General features: G+C 36.7%; 5 protein-coding genes across 8 annotated transcripts; 3 read left to right on the top strand and 2 right to left on the bottom strand.

Moving 5' to 3' along the window:
• Nucleotides 1-701: 701 nt before the first annotated feature.
• On the top strand, nucleotides 702-3,569 carry LOC110845054. The gene is made up of 6 exons (XM_022091411.2): nucleotides 702-2,101; nucleotides 2,194-2,340; nucleotides 2,425-2,500; nucleotides 2,571-2,650; nucleotides 2,762-2,901; nucleotides 2,991-3,569. Exons 1-6 carry the CDS (start codon nucleotides 1,193-1,195, stop codon nucleotides 3,055-3,057), a joined length of 1,419 nt encoding a protein of 472 aa, XP_021947103.1. The 5' UTR covers nucleotides 702-1,192; the 3' UTR covers nucleotides 3,058-3,569.
• On the bottom strand, nucleotides 3,566-4,595 carry LOC110845056 (zinc finger CCHC domain-containing protein 10). The gene is made up of 3 exons (XM_022091413.2): nucleotides 4,440-4,595; nucleotides 4,023-4,278; nucleotides 3,566-3,939 (listed from the first exon to the last, which is right to left on the bottom strand). The coding sequence occupies exons 2-3, from the start codon at nucleotides 4,238-4,240 to the stop codon at nucleotides 3,750-3,752; spliced, it is 408 nt and encodes a 135-aa protein (XP_021947105.1). The 5' UTR covers nucleotides 4,241-4,278; nucleotides 4,440-4,595; the 3' UTR covers nucleotides 3,566-3,749.
• A 65-nt stretch (nucleotides 4,596-4,660) lies between these two features.
• LOC110845052 (male-specific lethal 3 homolog) lies at nucleotides 4,661-10,498 on the top strand. 2 transcript variants are annotated; one of them, XM_022091407.2, is made up of 10 exons: nucleotides 4,661-4,928; nucleotides 4,999-5,064; nucleotides 5,145-5,263; nucleotides 5,350-5,623; nucleotides 5,701-6,110; nucleotides 6,189-6,473; nucleotides 7,888-8,064; nucleotides 8,144-8,358; nucleotides 8,505-8,589; nucleotides 8,676-10,498. In XM_022091407.2, the coding sequence occupies exons 1-10, from the start codon at nucleotides 4,794-4,796 to the stop codon at nucleotides 9,448-9,450; spliced, it is 2,541 nt and encodes an 846-aa protein (XP_021947099.1). In that variant the 5' UTR covers nucleotides 4,661-4,793; the 3' UTR covers nucleotides 9,451-10,498. The 2 variants fall into 2 exon arrangements, with proteins under 2 accessions (XP_021947099.1, XP_021947100.1); XM_022091408.2 differs by having other exon boundaries at nucleotides 4,856-4,928; nucleotides 5,145-5,267.
• Nucleotides 10,308-11,331, bottom strand: LOC110845055. Its single transcript, XM_022091412.2, has 2 exons — nucleotides 11,094-11,331; nucleotides 10,308-10,960 (listed from the first exon to the last, which is right to left on the bottom strand). Exons 1-2 carry the CDS (start codon nucleotides 11,094-11,096, stop codon nucleotides 10,439-10,441), a joined length of 525 nt encoding a protein of 174 aa, XP_021947104.1. The 5' UTR covers nucleotides 11,097-11,331; the 3' UTR covers nucleotides 10,308-10,438.
• Nucleotides 11,332-11,868: 537 nt separating this feature from the next.
• Nucleotides 11,869-15,219, top strand: LOC110845053 (ecdysone 20-monooxygenase). Of its 3 annotated transcripts, XM_035847918.1 has the most exons (11): nucleotides 11,882-12,700; nucleotides 12,763-12,813; nucleotides 12,912-13,121; nucleotides 13,194-13,337; nucleotides 13,405-13,597; nucleotides 13,664-13,845; nucleotides 13,913-14,108; nucleotides 14,173-14,317; nucleotides 14,388-14,636; nucleotides 14,720-14,932; nucleotides 15,017-15,216. In XM_035847918.1, exons 3-11 carry the CDS (start codon nucleotides 12,995-12,997, stop codon nucleotides 15,131-15,133), a joined length of 1,566 nt encoding a protein of 521 aa, XP_035703811.1. In that variant the 5' UTR covers nucleotides 11,882-12,700; nucleotides 12,763-12,813; nucleotides 12,912-12,994; the 3' UTR covers nucleotides 15,134-15,216. The 3 variants fall into 3 exon arrangements, with proteins under 3 accessions (XP_035703812.1, XP_035703811.1, XP_021947102.1); XM_035847919.1 differs by having other exon boundaries at nucleotides 11,869-12,813; nucleotides 14,720-14,959; nucleotides 15,017-15,219; XM_022091410.2 differs by having other exon boundaries at nucleotides 11,882-12,813.
• The last annotated feature ends 6 nt before the right edge of the window (nucleotides 15,220-15,225 follow it).

Genomic DNA, 15,225 nt, shown 5'->3' with positions numbered 1-15,225 from the left:
TAGTTTTTTGGTCGTTGATTTCGAGTCTGAGGTCAGTTTTTCGATTGCGAAATCATGGGAAGGGACACATTGCCTTTTTTGCCTGTGCTGTGGATTGACCGGCGTCACATGACTTGAGGACACATAAAATTACAAAAGTGCAACTATAAGGCTGGATTTTGTAGTGTGAATAAATTAGACGTTGACATAAGTTCATACAATTCTGCAGTTTTCTCGAGCCTGTGACATTTAATAGATAAAAGTAAACATCATTTGCACGAATGCTTAGAAAATAACTCAACGTCGAAGAATTATCATCACCACCACCACACAGCCAGTTGTGTTGCCTTGATATCCAGCATGCACATGTTATCATTAAACGCTGCTCAGCGAGTTGTCAATCCTATGTGCCAATCTCATTTTTATTATTGCAAGTTGCAGACGCCATGGAGAAGTAGTTTAATCCGATCTCAATGCTGTGTCGCGTCGTGTTACTTACTACGTCTTACTATGCTGATTTATGTATGTACTAATCGTAACAGGTATTTCCCAATTTCCTCATGACAGATTACTCTCAACGGAAAACACCCAATCAAAACATTTGCAATAATAATAATAAAAATATAAAACATAACTTCATATCCTCACTCGACCAAAGTTGAAGAAGCATTGCAACTTGGAATTTCCAAGCCAAGTCGTCAAGTGGTCCTCATGAAATAGGAGACAAAGAGGGCAGCTTGGCGATTGTTTACCTTGGTGCCACCTCACCTCACCCTGCCTCAACCCTCGCAACCCTCCAAAACTTCATCACGTGGACTCTCGCAACCTTCACACACTTGACTCGAGAGAAAAACCAACCACTTGCAACTCCACTTTCTGCCTGCCACTTCATACTTTCTATAATAATCAGTCTGCTAGATATTAATTTACTAATTAATTCTACTGGTCAAATTTATACTTAACAAAGGCTTACAACTGACCTAAATGTATTCTTTTGTAAAACGTGTAGTTTCTAAATACTCTTTTTTGTCATCGATGAGTAATAGTTTTGGTGTTCCAGTTATCCCTCCTTTGCCTTCACTAACCAAGTCTAATAGAATTTTCGAAATAAAATGCCATCCTGAAGTGATTCTGAAGTGATTAGTAATTCGTAGTAGTGCTTCGTTACGCTTATTTTGATCATCTAGTGACTCGATTAACAATTAAATAAAATATGGAATATTTAAAAAATATGATTGATAATAGTCTCCAATTTGCATCATCATCGCAATCTTCAGAATCCAGTGGGAGCGGCGGAGGGGAAGATTCAGGAAATAATAACAACGATGACACGAAGAAGAAGGACGGAAGCCCTCCTTCGATACGCAGTGATTCAAGTCCAACAGCGTCAGAAGAAGATGACTGGAACGGATCAGAAGAAGATTGGTTGATTGAAGATGAGGAAGACGAGTACACCGTGGAATTAGAAGTGCCAAAACAATTTATTCGCGTGCTAATTGATCAGTATGGAAATCAACCTGGTGCTGATTTGTCTCGCTTAGTCGGTCAAGAAAAGACGATCTCGCTCAATGCCGATAGTGCCTTTGAATTCTTCCGGCGTATGTACATTTCTACCAAGAACGACTGTATTCCATCGAGAATGGCTGCAAAATGTGATCCCTTTGAATTGAGCACTGATGAAGATGCCTTAAATACTTGGAACACATACTTAAAGAATGTCAAACAAGAAGAGAGTGACAGGGAGTTCGCAATGCGACTCAATGACCACCAAGTCGTGGTTAATGGCAAGACAGCTAGTGCCTTCAAAGATATTTTGGAAACGGAAAAGGAAAAAGCTGCCTTGGAATTAAAGGCGTATAAAGAGTTGACAAGCGTTAAGTGGACCATGGCGCAGAACATTAAGTGTTCTCAGTTAAAATCCCTTTTTCCAGCCTTGCAACCCAATTTAGTACAAGAAGTTTATGTCCAGAATAGATTTGACTATGATAAGTCATTGGCGTCATTGAAAGACGTTTACCCATCAAAATTTGTCGATAAACCGAAAGATTCCCCACGAGCGAGGCACCGGACGGAGTCAGGAAATGGTTGGTTCTACGAACCAGAAGTTGTTGCTCATATGCCAGTAAGTTTTGTATAAACTTTGAATTGAATAGGTTCGAAACTTTGTTGTTGGAATTTATAACTCTTGAATGGACGTATTTTTACTCTTTGCAGAAATCAGAGAAAAGTAGCTATTTAGAGCAAGCTCGCTTGTGGCGTGAGGAAGTTATAGGTTATGAAGACTTGTTTAAGAAGAATAAGACTGAAGCCCTCGAGCATCAGCGATCTACACATGGTTCGTACAACTATAAACTTGCAGAGGTGAGTTTTCACAATACATGATACTTCAGATATATAATGATTTCATAGCCGTTTTATTGAATACCGATTTTGAATATTTCTTAGGCGAGTCGTTATAACAACTTGATGAATGATGCCCTTGATCAGTTCTGTTATTTTAATCTGCTTGGTCTTAATGGCGGTAAGGCCTATATAATTTTAGTTTGAGCAACTGTTCACAAATAACATTAATGTCTATTAATGTTTTATAGGGAATAATAATCCAAATAAGATTGACCTGCACGGTATGCGGGTTAGCAGAGCCGTCGAAGCTGTAAAAAAGTTCTTGGAGGTACGCTGGCTCTAAAACTACTCTATTTATTACTTTTTACCTTTCTCAAACGTATGTATATATAATTTTATAATCATTAGAATTATAATTGGATTACATTATAATTTTCAGAATCGAAAGGCCATGATCAACTTGTCAAATGGTGAAACATGCGAAGTTATCATAATAACTGGGTCCGGGAAACATTCCCTGAATAATGTAGCTCGTCTATATCCTGCAGTGAAGACCTACTTAACGAACAAAAAATACGAGTGAGTATCAATAAACAATCAACTTAATTGAACTTAATAATCCATAATGCAATACTATGTTCAATATTGGTCTTCGTTTCGTTTACCAGATACTCTGAAGGATATGGAGATGGCAGCTTTGCTGTTAGGTTAATGAAAATGAATGCCATGAATTGATCAATGGAAGCAGGTAGATCAGGAAAACCGCAATTTTACAGCCGCAAACAATAGCTGAAACGGCGAGGTCGGTATTTTTTAAGTTATGTATTATGTTCCGCATATATCTGATTCAAGACAAGACCTTTAGTGGACCAAGTAAAAAACCCTTATAAGTTAATCATCTCATCTTATAAAATATAAGTCAATAAAAATCGAAGGAAAACATAAGTACAAAAGACAAAGGACTGTGATGATAAAAATTCCTTTTGCCAGAATTAAAATGGATATTTCCACATTGCAAACTTCGATACTTGATTTATTTTTATACATTTGGTAATACCTTCCAATAATTATACTAATAAAGATTATGTATGAACTCGCCTTTTTTTACACTATAATAAGTTATTACGCGTAAAAAAATAATTGATATAACTGGTGGTGCACGCCTAGTCAATTTTAGGTATATTGTAACCTGTAGTACCGTCAAAGATAAGACTACAATAAAATACTGAAAATTTTACAAATGTTGATGGACATGTCTAAGTAATTTATTAATAACTCAACTTTACAAACAACGAGAAGCATCAGAGGTGAATAGAAAGAGTCATTTAAAATACGGAGTATGAAGATTGAGGATAATTTGTCATTAGTTTCCATCAATTAATTTGCACTTAACTTATATCTAGTGTTAATTAATATTTATTCAGATATCAGTCACTGGACGAGTCAGAACCTGACCCACTGTCATTTTTAGCAGCTTTCTTCAGCTTCCTCTTCTTGGCCTTGACCTTCTTTTGCTTCTTTTTTAGTTTTTTCTTGAGTTTTTTCTTTTTCCTGTATGAGTCTGAATCCGAATCAGAACTCTGGTCACTAGATTTCTGCGCAGTAGCCTCCACGACCCTGTACACAAGCAAAACGTGAGTTAATGATAGTTCAATTGAATTGATTAAATAACAATTAGCATTGAAATGATCTCTACTTACGGAGGAGCAACAATTGTAAGTTCACCCTTAGAATCCTCCACAACTCGCTGTTTGAGTAACTTTGTTCGAGATTCGTTCAACAGCGTTTTTCGCTTCCCTTTGCATTCGTACGTCCAATGGCCGGGAAGGAGACACTTTTGACACCGACGACCTTCAACGGCTGCAGCCACACCAGTACGAGTCGGAATGGAATAGGACGTGAACCCTTTGCTCGCCATCGTCTGTAATCGCAACGACGAATGTAACGGATGCTTACCTGCGATACATTATTATGACATTAATTATTTCAGCCTGATTTGATTTGATTTAAACCTTTATTCAAGTGTTAATAGAAATAATCAGTTTACAAAAACTTTAAATAGGTTAAAGTGGAAATGCAATTTTCTAACAAGAAAATCGATGGATATGATCACTTACACCTTGTCTGGATCTTCTTGTTGCAACTTTTCTTTCACACTGTTTGGGTTATTCAGTTACTTTACAATTACAGGTATCAACAAAAATTGTATTTTCTATATTTCGATAATTTGTAATTCTCCTTTCCACACGATATTTTACAACCGGTGGTTGTTCGGGAATTCAAGTTCCCTCGTGCGAGTTGAATTCGGATCAGGTGTTTCTCACATTGGCATTACCAACCGGGTTGTCTAAAAGCCTATTGTGTTTTTGTTACACAACAACAACACAAATAAGAATTTTTTTCGCTGTGCACAAACACTGCACAAAACCATGCAAATTACCATTCGAAAGTGGTAATTTACATTAGTACACATGGCGAATCAGAAAGATCGCTCGGGTGGGGGTGGCAGTCCGGCCCCTTTGCCCAAGCCACTCTTCAAAGTGAATGAAAAAGTACTCTGCTATGAGCCAGATATTAAGAAGGCGCAAGTCTTGTATGATTCGAAGGTATTAACGGATTTGCAACAAATTCTAGTAAAACGCAGTTTTATTTAGTCGTCACTTTTTTGTTGGGCAGGTGCTTGAAGTCGTGAGGAAGTTAGAGACAACTGGGGCTTGTTATGAATACAAAATCCATTTCCAGGTAATGCTTAACATTAATTAGGTGCATACATACATTGTATATATATTTCTGACATGCCATGGACCTGTGTGTCATTGTAGGGTTGGAAGTGCACATGGGATCGCTATGTCAGAGAAGAAAACGTTTTGAAGAGCACAAATGAAAACAAAGAGCTGCAGCGACAACTCAGAGAAAGAGTTGATGTTGAGAAAGCATTGCAGTAAGTTTGAATTAAAGATATAGCTGGTCTTATTACCGTTAGTAAACACATTTAAATTCTTACAAATTGATGTTTTTACATTGTAGAAAAAAGAAAAAGAAGAAAATCTCAATCAAAGAAAAAATTCAAGCAGTCACTGTAAACGCGTCAAACATCAAGAAAGAGGGTAAAACTAAAGGGAAGGGAAACAACAAGGGGCAACATACAACGCCAATTATTAAGCAAGAACGGGATTTGACGGATTATGATAGTTCGGAAGAAGAGGGAGAATTAGTCAGGCAATCCGAACAGTTGGTTATTCCCGAAGAGCTGAAAAAAATCTTGGAATACGATTGGAACAAAGTCAGAAATCGGACATGGGTATGTTCAAGTTGAATAAAAGAATTAGTTTCATAGTTGATAATTAAAAATTTAATTGTGTTCTTAATATTTCCCAGCTTATCAAGCTACCTTCTCGAATTACCGTGATTGATCTATTAGAGGAGTATATTCGCTTCTCAGCAAAAGCAGAGTTGCGTTCCTACATTGCAAAAGTGGAGCACTTGCAGGCACTGATGACACAACCAAATGTGGGATACTTGAATAATGTAATGGAAGTTTTTCCGCCTCCGGTTCGCCAAACTCCATCGCTGAATGCTGCAGTAAATGATGAACTGATCAAAACACTGAAGCGGATCACATTTAGAAGGATCGTAGTTCAAGATGTCCGACTCATGTTTGACTCACTATTGTCACAAATCTTGTTGTTTCAAAACGAAAACGATCAGTACGATAACTTTTTGGCTGGGCATTTTAGTACGCCAGTGGTACCAGTTCCGGATTTAGTCCCAGAATTGATTATCACCATGTAAGCTGATATTTGCAAGATTGTTTTATACTTTTTATCCTAATTTATATTCAAATAGAACATTCATTTGCTTTTCAGTAAAACGGAGCCGATAGTAGAAGATGATCCAGATGATTTGATCATTCAGAACGTCATCAAGAGGAACATGCCACCGCCACCAGTTCCACCATTAAAACGGAAAACTCGAAGTCTGGGTGGCAATTCTTCGGAGAATAAAAGCTCGGATGTCAAAGCAGGGCCAAGCAGAAAAAGTACTCCACCTTCACTACCATCTCAAACTATATTTGCACCATCAACAAGTGGTTCTGCATCTTTTGTGGATCCTACAACTCCGTTGGTCAAGGCAACTTCACTCCGTTATAGGTAAGTATGGGTAAAATACCGACTAAATAATTAGTTATTCCTGTTAATTAATGAAGACCCAGATTGTATGAGAGTACTGCCTGTTATATCCCTGCGTCTGTGCAAAAAATACTGAGTGAAAAAACCCCCAGCGCTTGGTTTTTTTTACTCAGTGCTGGTTACTTCGAACAAGTTTCACCATGTCTCGCTTGTCTGGAGGCTGCTGTTGTTTAGTTGAGAGTTCGAGTCTGAGCAAGGTAGTTAGTTGGTAAGGCACACGGCTCAAGGAATAAAGTAATTAAAATATGAGTTTCAAAAGGGCCCTGCCTGACATTAACGAAGGCAAGAAAGTAAGTAAAGTAAAACTAGGTCGTAAATCCAAAACGGAAAAAGTTATTGTTGAAAACAGTGAAAGTGATTCGGATGGCAGTCTCTATGATGAAGACTCTTTCTTCTTTCAAGTGAGAGCAGGTTATCGTGTTCAAGTTTTCGTCGATTTAACTGACCCCAATAATTATAGTTTAAAGTTGTCGTCGGTGCATAGCATAAGGGGATATGGGAGGGATTATTGCGACACGTATAGATTAGTTGAAGGTGAACAAGTTATTTACACTGAACGGCAGAATACTAACTTTAGGTTATTCAGACTTTTTGAAATCGAATTTGAGGAATTAAGTTCAACTAGTTCTAGTGTGAGTGCTTCAGAATGTGGATTGTTTCTACTTTCACGTGTTATGAAAAAGCAATACAGAAAAGACCCTGCTAAATACCTCGGTTTGTCTCCACGTAGTTTTAATACGGAAGTTGCCAAATACGCAAAGCACCTGAAGGATTTGCAGACTTTAAAAGCAAAAGTTAAGAGTTTGTGGAAAACAGACATTTTTGAAATTTCTTTCAACACAGATATATGTAGTGTGTTTAAAGATATTAAAGTAACAACAAGAAATTTTTACAACATTCATTGTACTAGAGAAGATATTGCGCAATTAATGAAGACAAATATTCAACCGATAAAGACCCTGCCGAAAGTATTTAAAAACTTAGTTAAACATGATGATCGGTTAAGTTGTGGTTATTGTGACAGGAGCTACATGACGCAGAAGAGTTTAACAAAACACTTATCCATCTCCCATCATAAAAAAGCAAACTTTATTTGTTCTATATGCAAGTTTTACACGCATAATTCTGTCACGTACCAAACTCACTTTTCGAAACATCCAGCGTTTGACTGTCCCAAATGTAAAATACCTTTTACCAATAATAAAAATAGAAAAACTCATCAAAAAAGTTCCTGCCCTGGAAAAATTAAGCAACATTCAGCGGTTTCTAAACATTCCAAAAATACAATTTCTGGGTCTTCATGAGCAGTGAGAATACTATTTAGTCATTTTATCATGTTTGGAACAATGCTTCAACTTCTGTTTTATCTTTTCAGTAACGATGTCGGAGAGATTGAAATGATTCCTCTGAGTCAAATTAAAACTGAACCACTGGATAATGACGAGCCTGTCCAAAAGCAAAGAAAGTTTCATGGTGCTAAGATTGTGTATCCGTCAGAGGAGGATGATGACAAAAGCAAAATTCCTATCCTCCCAGAATCTCTACTGATGCGGTTAGTATTCATATTTTAGAAAAATTTCACGTATTGTTCTATATTGACGATAAAGCAAAATTAACTTGATTAACGACAGGGCTAGCGCTCCAATCCCAACTTCTGCAGTATTTAGCAAGGAAAAATTTTGTTGTGAGCTGGAGGATAAATGCAAATTTCCTTGGGCATGTCGTCATTTGAATGAATTTATGGACGAGTTGTATCAGTATCAACTGTTACCTCCATCTGAAATGAATAGTGCAGTCCCATATCCATCGATGTGCTATGGAATGCAACATTTGTTGCGTCTTTTTGGTACCAATTTTTAATTTATGTATTTAATATAATAATATTAATTTAATATGTAATTTTAAAATAGCATCGCCAAAGACACAAACGCACATTAATTTAATCATATGTCATTAATCATATCATTAATCATATGTCACTGTAATTAATAGTTAAAATGCCGGAAGTACTAAGCCGAACTGCAATCCCACGAAGGAAGATGGGCAGCATTGTTGAAGAAATGAACAGTATTTTGAGGTAAGTGTGTTATGTGATGAGCAGATTTTCAAATATTTTACTCGAAGTATAAAATAATAATGTTTACTTACTATTGTCATTTATAGATATTTCACAACTATTCGAGGCATTGTGACTAGGAATGATTGGTACAAGACTGGAGCTGCAACATATGAGGAGGATTACATTACTGAAAGCAACTGTCACTTGTTTGCTGGGGGCACACCAAGTCGGAAATTACTTAAAAAGTCCACCAAGGAACACCGAAAAAAGTCAAAGGGCAAACGAGAGAAAGAGAAGCACAAACGAGTCAAAACTGAACCCTCCAGGTTCTCTTCAAAGAGATGTCTTGCAAAACCTGGAACTGCGACACTGATTGTGAATAGGGATAGGATGGCAATGGTTGCAGCCATGAAGAAACAGCGCTTTTTGACACCCTTTTTGACTGTGAAGAAAGAGCAGGTAGCGACGCCGCCTCCGATCGTAAAGAAAAAGGAGTCGACTGTGACGTTTGCGAATTTTGTTACTGTAAAGAAAGAACCATCAGTTGAAAACATAATTCATCAAGAATCAGCACCCATTGCAACCTCGTCAAAGAAACTCCCAAAGTCAGGTGGCGGAGAACTGGTGGATGATCAAGACGGAAAGCGGAACTCTCGACGACGACTGTCTGGAAAAGTTGACGACGCTGTTCTCAACAGTGGTGCTACTATTGTAATGGGAGTTCGTAAATCTTTTGGTCGGGAGGATTTGTCCCGAGAAACATCAGTGGGGCCGACAACAACTCCGCCCCCAGCACCTGCTGCAACTCCATCGAGCTCCAAGAACAAGGAAGCTAAGCCGTCATATTCTCTTCGACATCATAGACCCTCATACAAGTAAAACATCTCTTGTACATCAAACAACAACAACCAAGCACTTATAAAATGAACGGACGCATCTTAAAATGCCAAATCCATCATTTCAGAACAAAAGTACGATTATCTATTACATCTTTATATTATCGATTCGAGATTTACTTATAAGTTATAAGAGAAAATTACAAGGATGGTTTTAATTTTCAATCAGACTATTTTTATAATTATATTCATATTATCAAAAACAAGCTGTATGATTAAGTAGTTAGCAAAACTTTTATTCTCTTGCCCACGTTGCTTTGAAAAGAAGTTTGACTTGTAGTAAAAAGAGTATAGCTTTTTTGTCTCAAATCGTATGAGAAGCCACAATTGTGGTCTTTAAGCATTCAGTAGTGTCACTCAAGTGTCAGTAGTTTAATTGTCGTTTCAATATCTTGATGTTTGATGTCTGTAGGTTAGAAATTTGTAACCCCTTCTGCTGCTTTTATTTAACCTTACAGTTTTTCAATATTTACCTTTTTAATATGTTAATCAACAGCTATGTTTTAAACCTCTACAGTTTTACATAATTTCAAGTTGTTATCCTTTCCTTTACGCGTTTTTAATTAGTCAATTTAATATTTACTGTTGTAAACTGTTGCAATCTTGTTTTGAAAATATGACACTCGACGTGATTACGTAATCTTAAATAATTGAACCATTTTAATTTCTATATGTTTTGATTTCGTCACCTAAGAATACTCTTATTTATTTATTTTTTTATACCCGTTAAAGTTTTATCCAAAAATTGCTAATAGGTTAATCCTAATAAATGTGATCAAGATGGTTAGAATTTAGAAACGTAGTATTTGTGCAGCACAAGATGCTAGTAGAGATGCTTCTTAATGTACCGGATCTGTTTATTCATCAAAATTACTTTTCTTATTTCCAACGAACTGCATGAGCTACAATATTGTGATCACTAATAATACAAACTTATGTAATCTCATTTAGTTGATCTTCTCCGCCAAAAATTACGGTTCCGGAATATGATTTTTGATCAATAAATTTTTTACGTGTTGTAACGATTGAAATTCTTTCTGCACTTTAGTAAGTTCCTCCATCACATTAACTCGATCAATACAAAGGGCCAAATTCTGTCGAAAATTGTTCTGGGCGATTTTGACACAGGGAGGTGACAAGATTCCGAATTGGCGGATGAGCTTGTTCTTATGTTCAGAGGAAGTCTTGTCCTCAAGGAGAACCCTTGTACAATTAGTCTCCTTGTCATGGTCCTTATTTTCCGAAAACCCCACCGTGACAAGAGCCTCGTATTCCTCCGAGTCTTCCGTGGGGAGGTAGACCTTGGAGACAGAATTTGGTCCTTCGACGTAGCGTGCCTTTGCCAACTGGAGATAACCCTCCTTTTGGTGAACTTCTCCCTTGAGGCTCAAGTCAACATATTCCTGAATCAACTCTAATTGTCGGATAAGGACAAGGTCCAATTTCTCACAGACTTCATCCAGACTAGTCGAGCTTTGGTCGTGATTAAGGTCCTGAAATTTGAGACAATTATATGACTTGTATATTTTTTATTAAACAATAAACTAGAGAGTGCTTAAATTGTAGAATCTACAATTTAAGCACTCTAAGATAGATTTTACAAATCTACAATGTAGATTTATTTACCATTTTTATATCATCAATAGTTAGAATCAAAACACGTCTAACTTGTCGAAGTCCAAATGTCACAATCTAGAGTCTATTTTTATAATTTAGATTATTTTAATTTAATGATAATTCTAATTTGTAGGTTGTGTTTGTTGTGTATTGTGTAATGGAATGACTGTAAAAAAATGATGACTGTAAAATGTAAATAGTCCACCTGTTTTAGGGTGAGTTTGCTTTGGGAGTTGCTCGAGTCACTCATTCGCTCGTCTCAAATTCTCGTGATGAGAATCTCATCTCATTTACGACGCTTTTGCTTACAAGCAAAATATTCACATCCATAAAAAGATGAGACATTTCATGTATTTTCATTTTGCAAATTAAATGCAGGCGTTAGCTCAACTTTGCATCTATACATAACACAAATAGACAAGTACCGAAAAATAACTTGACGCTTAATGAAAACTAAAATTTTCTATCTTTGGACATACTGAAAGTCAACCTAATTTGGTGTCACCCCGAGCGTTTACTTTCGTTCATAAAAGTTCTGACATACAGAATTTAATTATTACGTGTATAATACAAATTAACGATATAAATATCATGTCATTAATCCACCCAAAAGGTCACGAGTAAGTATTATTGGCGATGAACAACAAGATCTATTCGAATTCTAAAATATGCATATACGAGCAAAATATGCATACTGGTTTAGTTTACTATGTGACCATTAAAGTGACTGCTGATTGTAAGGTTAAGCTACTACATGAGGTTCTTTATATCGATATAAAATGTAATTCACCCGTCACCGGCTGGAAAACCAGTAATCTTGACACTTTTTATTATAGACACATTTACATACGTGACTCAGTTTTTCACTTTTTGGAAAGTAAATAATTTTCTAAAGATCGACATTAGTAGAAAATGTATTTTGGTTGTGCAATCCATAGTAGAAAATGTAATATCAACACTCCTGAATTTAACCAAATACAATATTTTGTGCCTGTCACTAATTATGAGTTATAGCGTATAAAACTCAAAATTCTTGACTTGGCTCAAACTATTCGAAATGGACATTACTTTCACTCCATACAGTGACTTTAAATTGTTTAAAATGAATCTTCAGTTTGCTTCATTTTTCAAGGGAGAAAATATGTCTTTACATTAAGTTTTGAAGTACAAATAAAAGTTTTAAGTGACATTAGTGTTGAATTAAATTTGTAGATACTTGGCACTTGGGCAGAGATTAAACTCCCCAATTCCAATGTCATTCCTACGTTGCTATTAAATATGTACAAATAAATAGTACAGACGCAGATTCCTACACAATCCAGTATATATAATTTTTAATTAGATAAGAAATTAGAGTTTAGTAACCTTGAGAGAGATATGTAGTTCACCAGATGTATTATCACATGTATGTATTATCTTTACTATAATTCAACTCGACCACACCATGCCATAGACATTCCACCCAAATCCCTGGAAGAAATTGCTCAACTTTCCTGAATAAAATTATCTACTTCTTAAGTGCAATATTTATACATATGATGATCATTTTCACACATATGCAAAACGAAAGTGTCACTTCTTACGATATGAACTTCTTGTTTCTCAAATCATTTGAGGTGACAACTTGACTCGTCTATAGATGTAAATCATAAAGTTTACAGTTTAAATTGTTTTACAGTTTCATAGTTATTCACACGCTTTGGCTTTCTCGACGTAACGAAGTACTCAGGTAACCATTTATCAAAGTTATGTGTAATTAAAACTATAAAAGTCTCCTTAATGGAATGCATACTATACATACTTGAAATGCACAATTCTTAATTTCAGCTCGTACTCATTGGCAGATCTAACCAAGCGATTTGATCATTCGTCACGATCCTTATGTTGTTCGTACTTTAGATCTTGACAACATGGAACAATCTGCTGAGACAATACAAAATGCAGTTTTGGTGTGGACCTTAACGGTTCTCAAATTTATACAACATGGAATTATGCAAATACTGAACTTCTTCACCTTTATGTTTGGTAATGCCGATGGTGAGCTGAATATTTTCACTGCAGAATTATAATTACAAGTTATTAAAGATGCAAATATACTGTATAAATCAGGGACAAATAAGGAAAGCGATAAATCTGACAAGCCAAAGTTAAAATCTGTGAAGCAGATCCCAGGTCCAGCACCTCTCCCAATATTTGGAACCACACTCACAAGTCCAGCTCTGAAAATGACAAATCTCTTAAAAGCTAATGAAGGTTTTTGGATTTTTGATGAAGATAAATGGTTTAAATTAGTTTACAGAACTTGCAATTTTACTTACAGGAAGATGGAAAGAATTTGGTCCGATTGTGAAGGAAGAACATCTCTGGGGTTTTCCAATGATCCACCTCTTGGACGCTGATCACATCGAATATGCGAGCAAAATGATTGGAAATTTTAGACCAGGAATGGAAATCCTCACTACGTACAGGAGTAATCATCCTGACCGATACGACTCTATTGGACTAACAAACGCGTAAGGTCGTTGGATACATTTTATTATAATTATTTTAGTACAAGCACCTCTATATTTCACGTTTAGCCAAGGAGAAGAATGGGAAATGCTCCATGGTGCTTTGAGCCCATTGATCACAAACCTCAATTTTATCAAGTCAATAGCCCCCGCAGCTGCTGAGATGACGGCCGACTTTAAGGACTTAATCAAAGAGTCAGGTCCATATATTGAAGATGTACAAAGCCTGGTTAGAAAGTTCGCAGCTGAAAGTAAGCTCGTGTTTTCGAAAAATCAGACACCTTTTTAATATTATTAGGTCAACTTTTTCAATCACAGGCTCTTTTTACAACGTCTTTGGAAGGCGCATGGGTTTCATGTTCAACGAGGTCCCAACGAATATGCAAGAGTTCCTTCATACCCACGACCGACTTTGGAGAGCAGTACACCAGTCCTCATACGGCTTCCCATGGTGGAAGTATTTCCCCACCAGTTTGTGGAACCAGAACGCCAAGAGCGAGAGCCTTCTTTTGGAGTACAACTAATCACAAGTAAAATTACAGGTTTCATTTCATGTACTCAATTTCTTCTGTTTTCAGTATGATGGAAAATATGATTCAAACATCAATCAAGGAAGACTCAACTCATGAAGGGCTGTTGGGTGGATTGCTTGATGTAAAGGACGTATCATACAAAACTAAGCGGTTATTGGCACTAGAAACGATATTGGGATCGGGGGACAGTGTAAAACCTGCAGATATTTTTATCTCACCTATTATTCCGTCATGGCCAAAACTGTAGATTATATTTTTAGGTCATTTCTGCATTGACTTTCGCATTGTATTGGATCAGTCGGGACAAACGGGTTTCTAACAAACTTTACGAAGAGCTCAAGACCATCCTCCCCACGAAGGACTCTGAACTTAACTATGACGAACTCCAGAAGCTTCCTTACTTGAAGGCTTGCATTACGGAGAGTTATCGAATGAGCAACCCTGCTCCCAACATAATGAGACTTGTGGAGCAACCCTTGGAGTTGGGAGGCTACCTGATACCAGCCTACGTAACATGACCAAATCTAGTTATCTTTCTCTTAATCCAACGGTACCTTGTTTAACTAAGTGCCTTAAATTGCTCCAATTTCAGTCTCTACTCATTCTTCAGTGGGGTTTTGCTGTTATGCAGGAGGATTCCTTTTACAAACCGAAAGAATTTTTACCAGAGCGTTGGATTTATGAAGGAAATGAGCCCAGATTCCAGCCCCACAGACGAAGCCTTATGCACCCCTTTGGCTACGGAAAACGTTCGTGTCCAGGAAAAAGAATCGTCACGCTCTACGTGCATGTCCTATTGGCCAGGGTTAGTTGTTGAGATGCATTAAAAATGGTATTTTTTCATAGTACACATATTTAATTGTGGGACTTAATACTACTTAAATTACAGATCTTCCGGAATTTCGAAGTTACAGGAAGTTGTCCCTTAGAGCCGAAGTATGAATGGCTAATTCAGCCCGGGAATGTTCTTCCCTTGACCTTCAGAGAGAGGTCTGATGACGAGTAGATAACAATTTGGTGCCATAATGTTGATTTACCGTTGTAATATAAATACATGTACTCAATAAATACATAATATTTTAATTTAAACAAGTTTTT

Source organism: Folsomia candida, unplaced genomic scaffold (assembly GCF_002217175.1).
Source record: "Folsomia candida strain VU population unplaced genomic scaffold, ASM221717v1 Fcan01_Sc002, whole genome shotgun sequence".
NCBI classification, from domain to species: domain Eukaryota; kingdom Metazoa; phylum Arthropoda; class Collembola; order Entomobryomorpha; family Isotomidae; genus Folsomia; species Folsomia candida.
The sequence above is the reverse complement of the archived record's forward strand: the minus strand, read 5'-3'. Positions and strand labels throughout refer to the sequence as shown.

Excerpts from the sequence above, each read along its gene's own strand:
- LOC110845054 (XM_022091411.2), top strand. The coding sequence starts at position 1,193 with ATGGAATATTTAAAAAATATGATTGATAATAGTCTCCAATTTGCATCA. Across the intron at positions 2,501-2,570 it reads TCTGCTTGGTCTTAATGGCG|GGAATAATAATCCAAATAAG; the intron begins GTAAGGCCTATA and ends AATGTTTTATAG. Across the intron at positions 2,651-2,761 it reads CTGTAAAAAAGTTCTTGGAG|AATCGAAAGGCCATGATCAA; the intron begins GTACGCTGGCTC and ends TATAATTTTCAG.
- LOC110845056 (XM_022091413.2), bottom strand. The coding sequence starts at position 4,240 with ATGGCGAGCAAAGGGTTCACGTCCTATTCCATTCCGACTCGTACTGGT. Across the intron at positions 3,940-4,022 it reads CTTACAATTGTTGCTCCTCC|GGTCGTGGAGGCTACTGCGC; the intron begins GTAAGTAGAGAT and ends GCTTGTGTACAG.
- LOC110845053 (XM_035847918.1), top strand. The coding sequence starts at position 12,995 with ATGGAACAATCTGCTGAGACAATACAAAATGCAGTTTTGGTGTGGACC. Across the intron at positions 13,122-13,193 it reads TATGTTTGGTAATGCCGATG|GGACAAATAAGGAAAGCGAT; the intron begins GTGAGCTGAATA and ends TGTATAAATCAG. Across the intron at positions 13,846-13,912 it reads TAGAAAGTTCGCAGCTGAAA|GCTCTTTTTACAACGTCTTT; the intron begins GTAAGCTCGTGT and ends TTTCAATCACAG.
- LOC110845052 (XM_022091407.2), top strand. The coding sequence starts at position 4,794 with ATGGCGAATCAGAAAGATCGCTCGGGTGGGGGTGGCAGTCCGGCCCCT. Across the intron at positions 5,065-5,144 it reads AATACAAAATCCATTTCCAG|GGTTGGAAGTGCACATGGGA; the intron begins GTAATGCTTAAC and ends GTGTCATTGTAG. Across the intron at positions 8,065-8,143 it reads CCAGAATCTCTACTGATGCG|GGCTAGCGCTCCAATCCCAA; the intron begins GTTAGTATTCAT and ends GATTAACGACAG.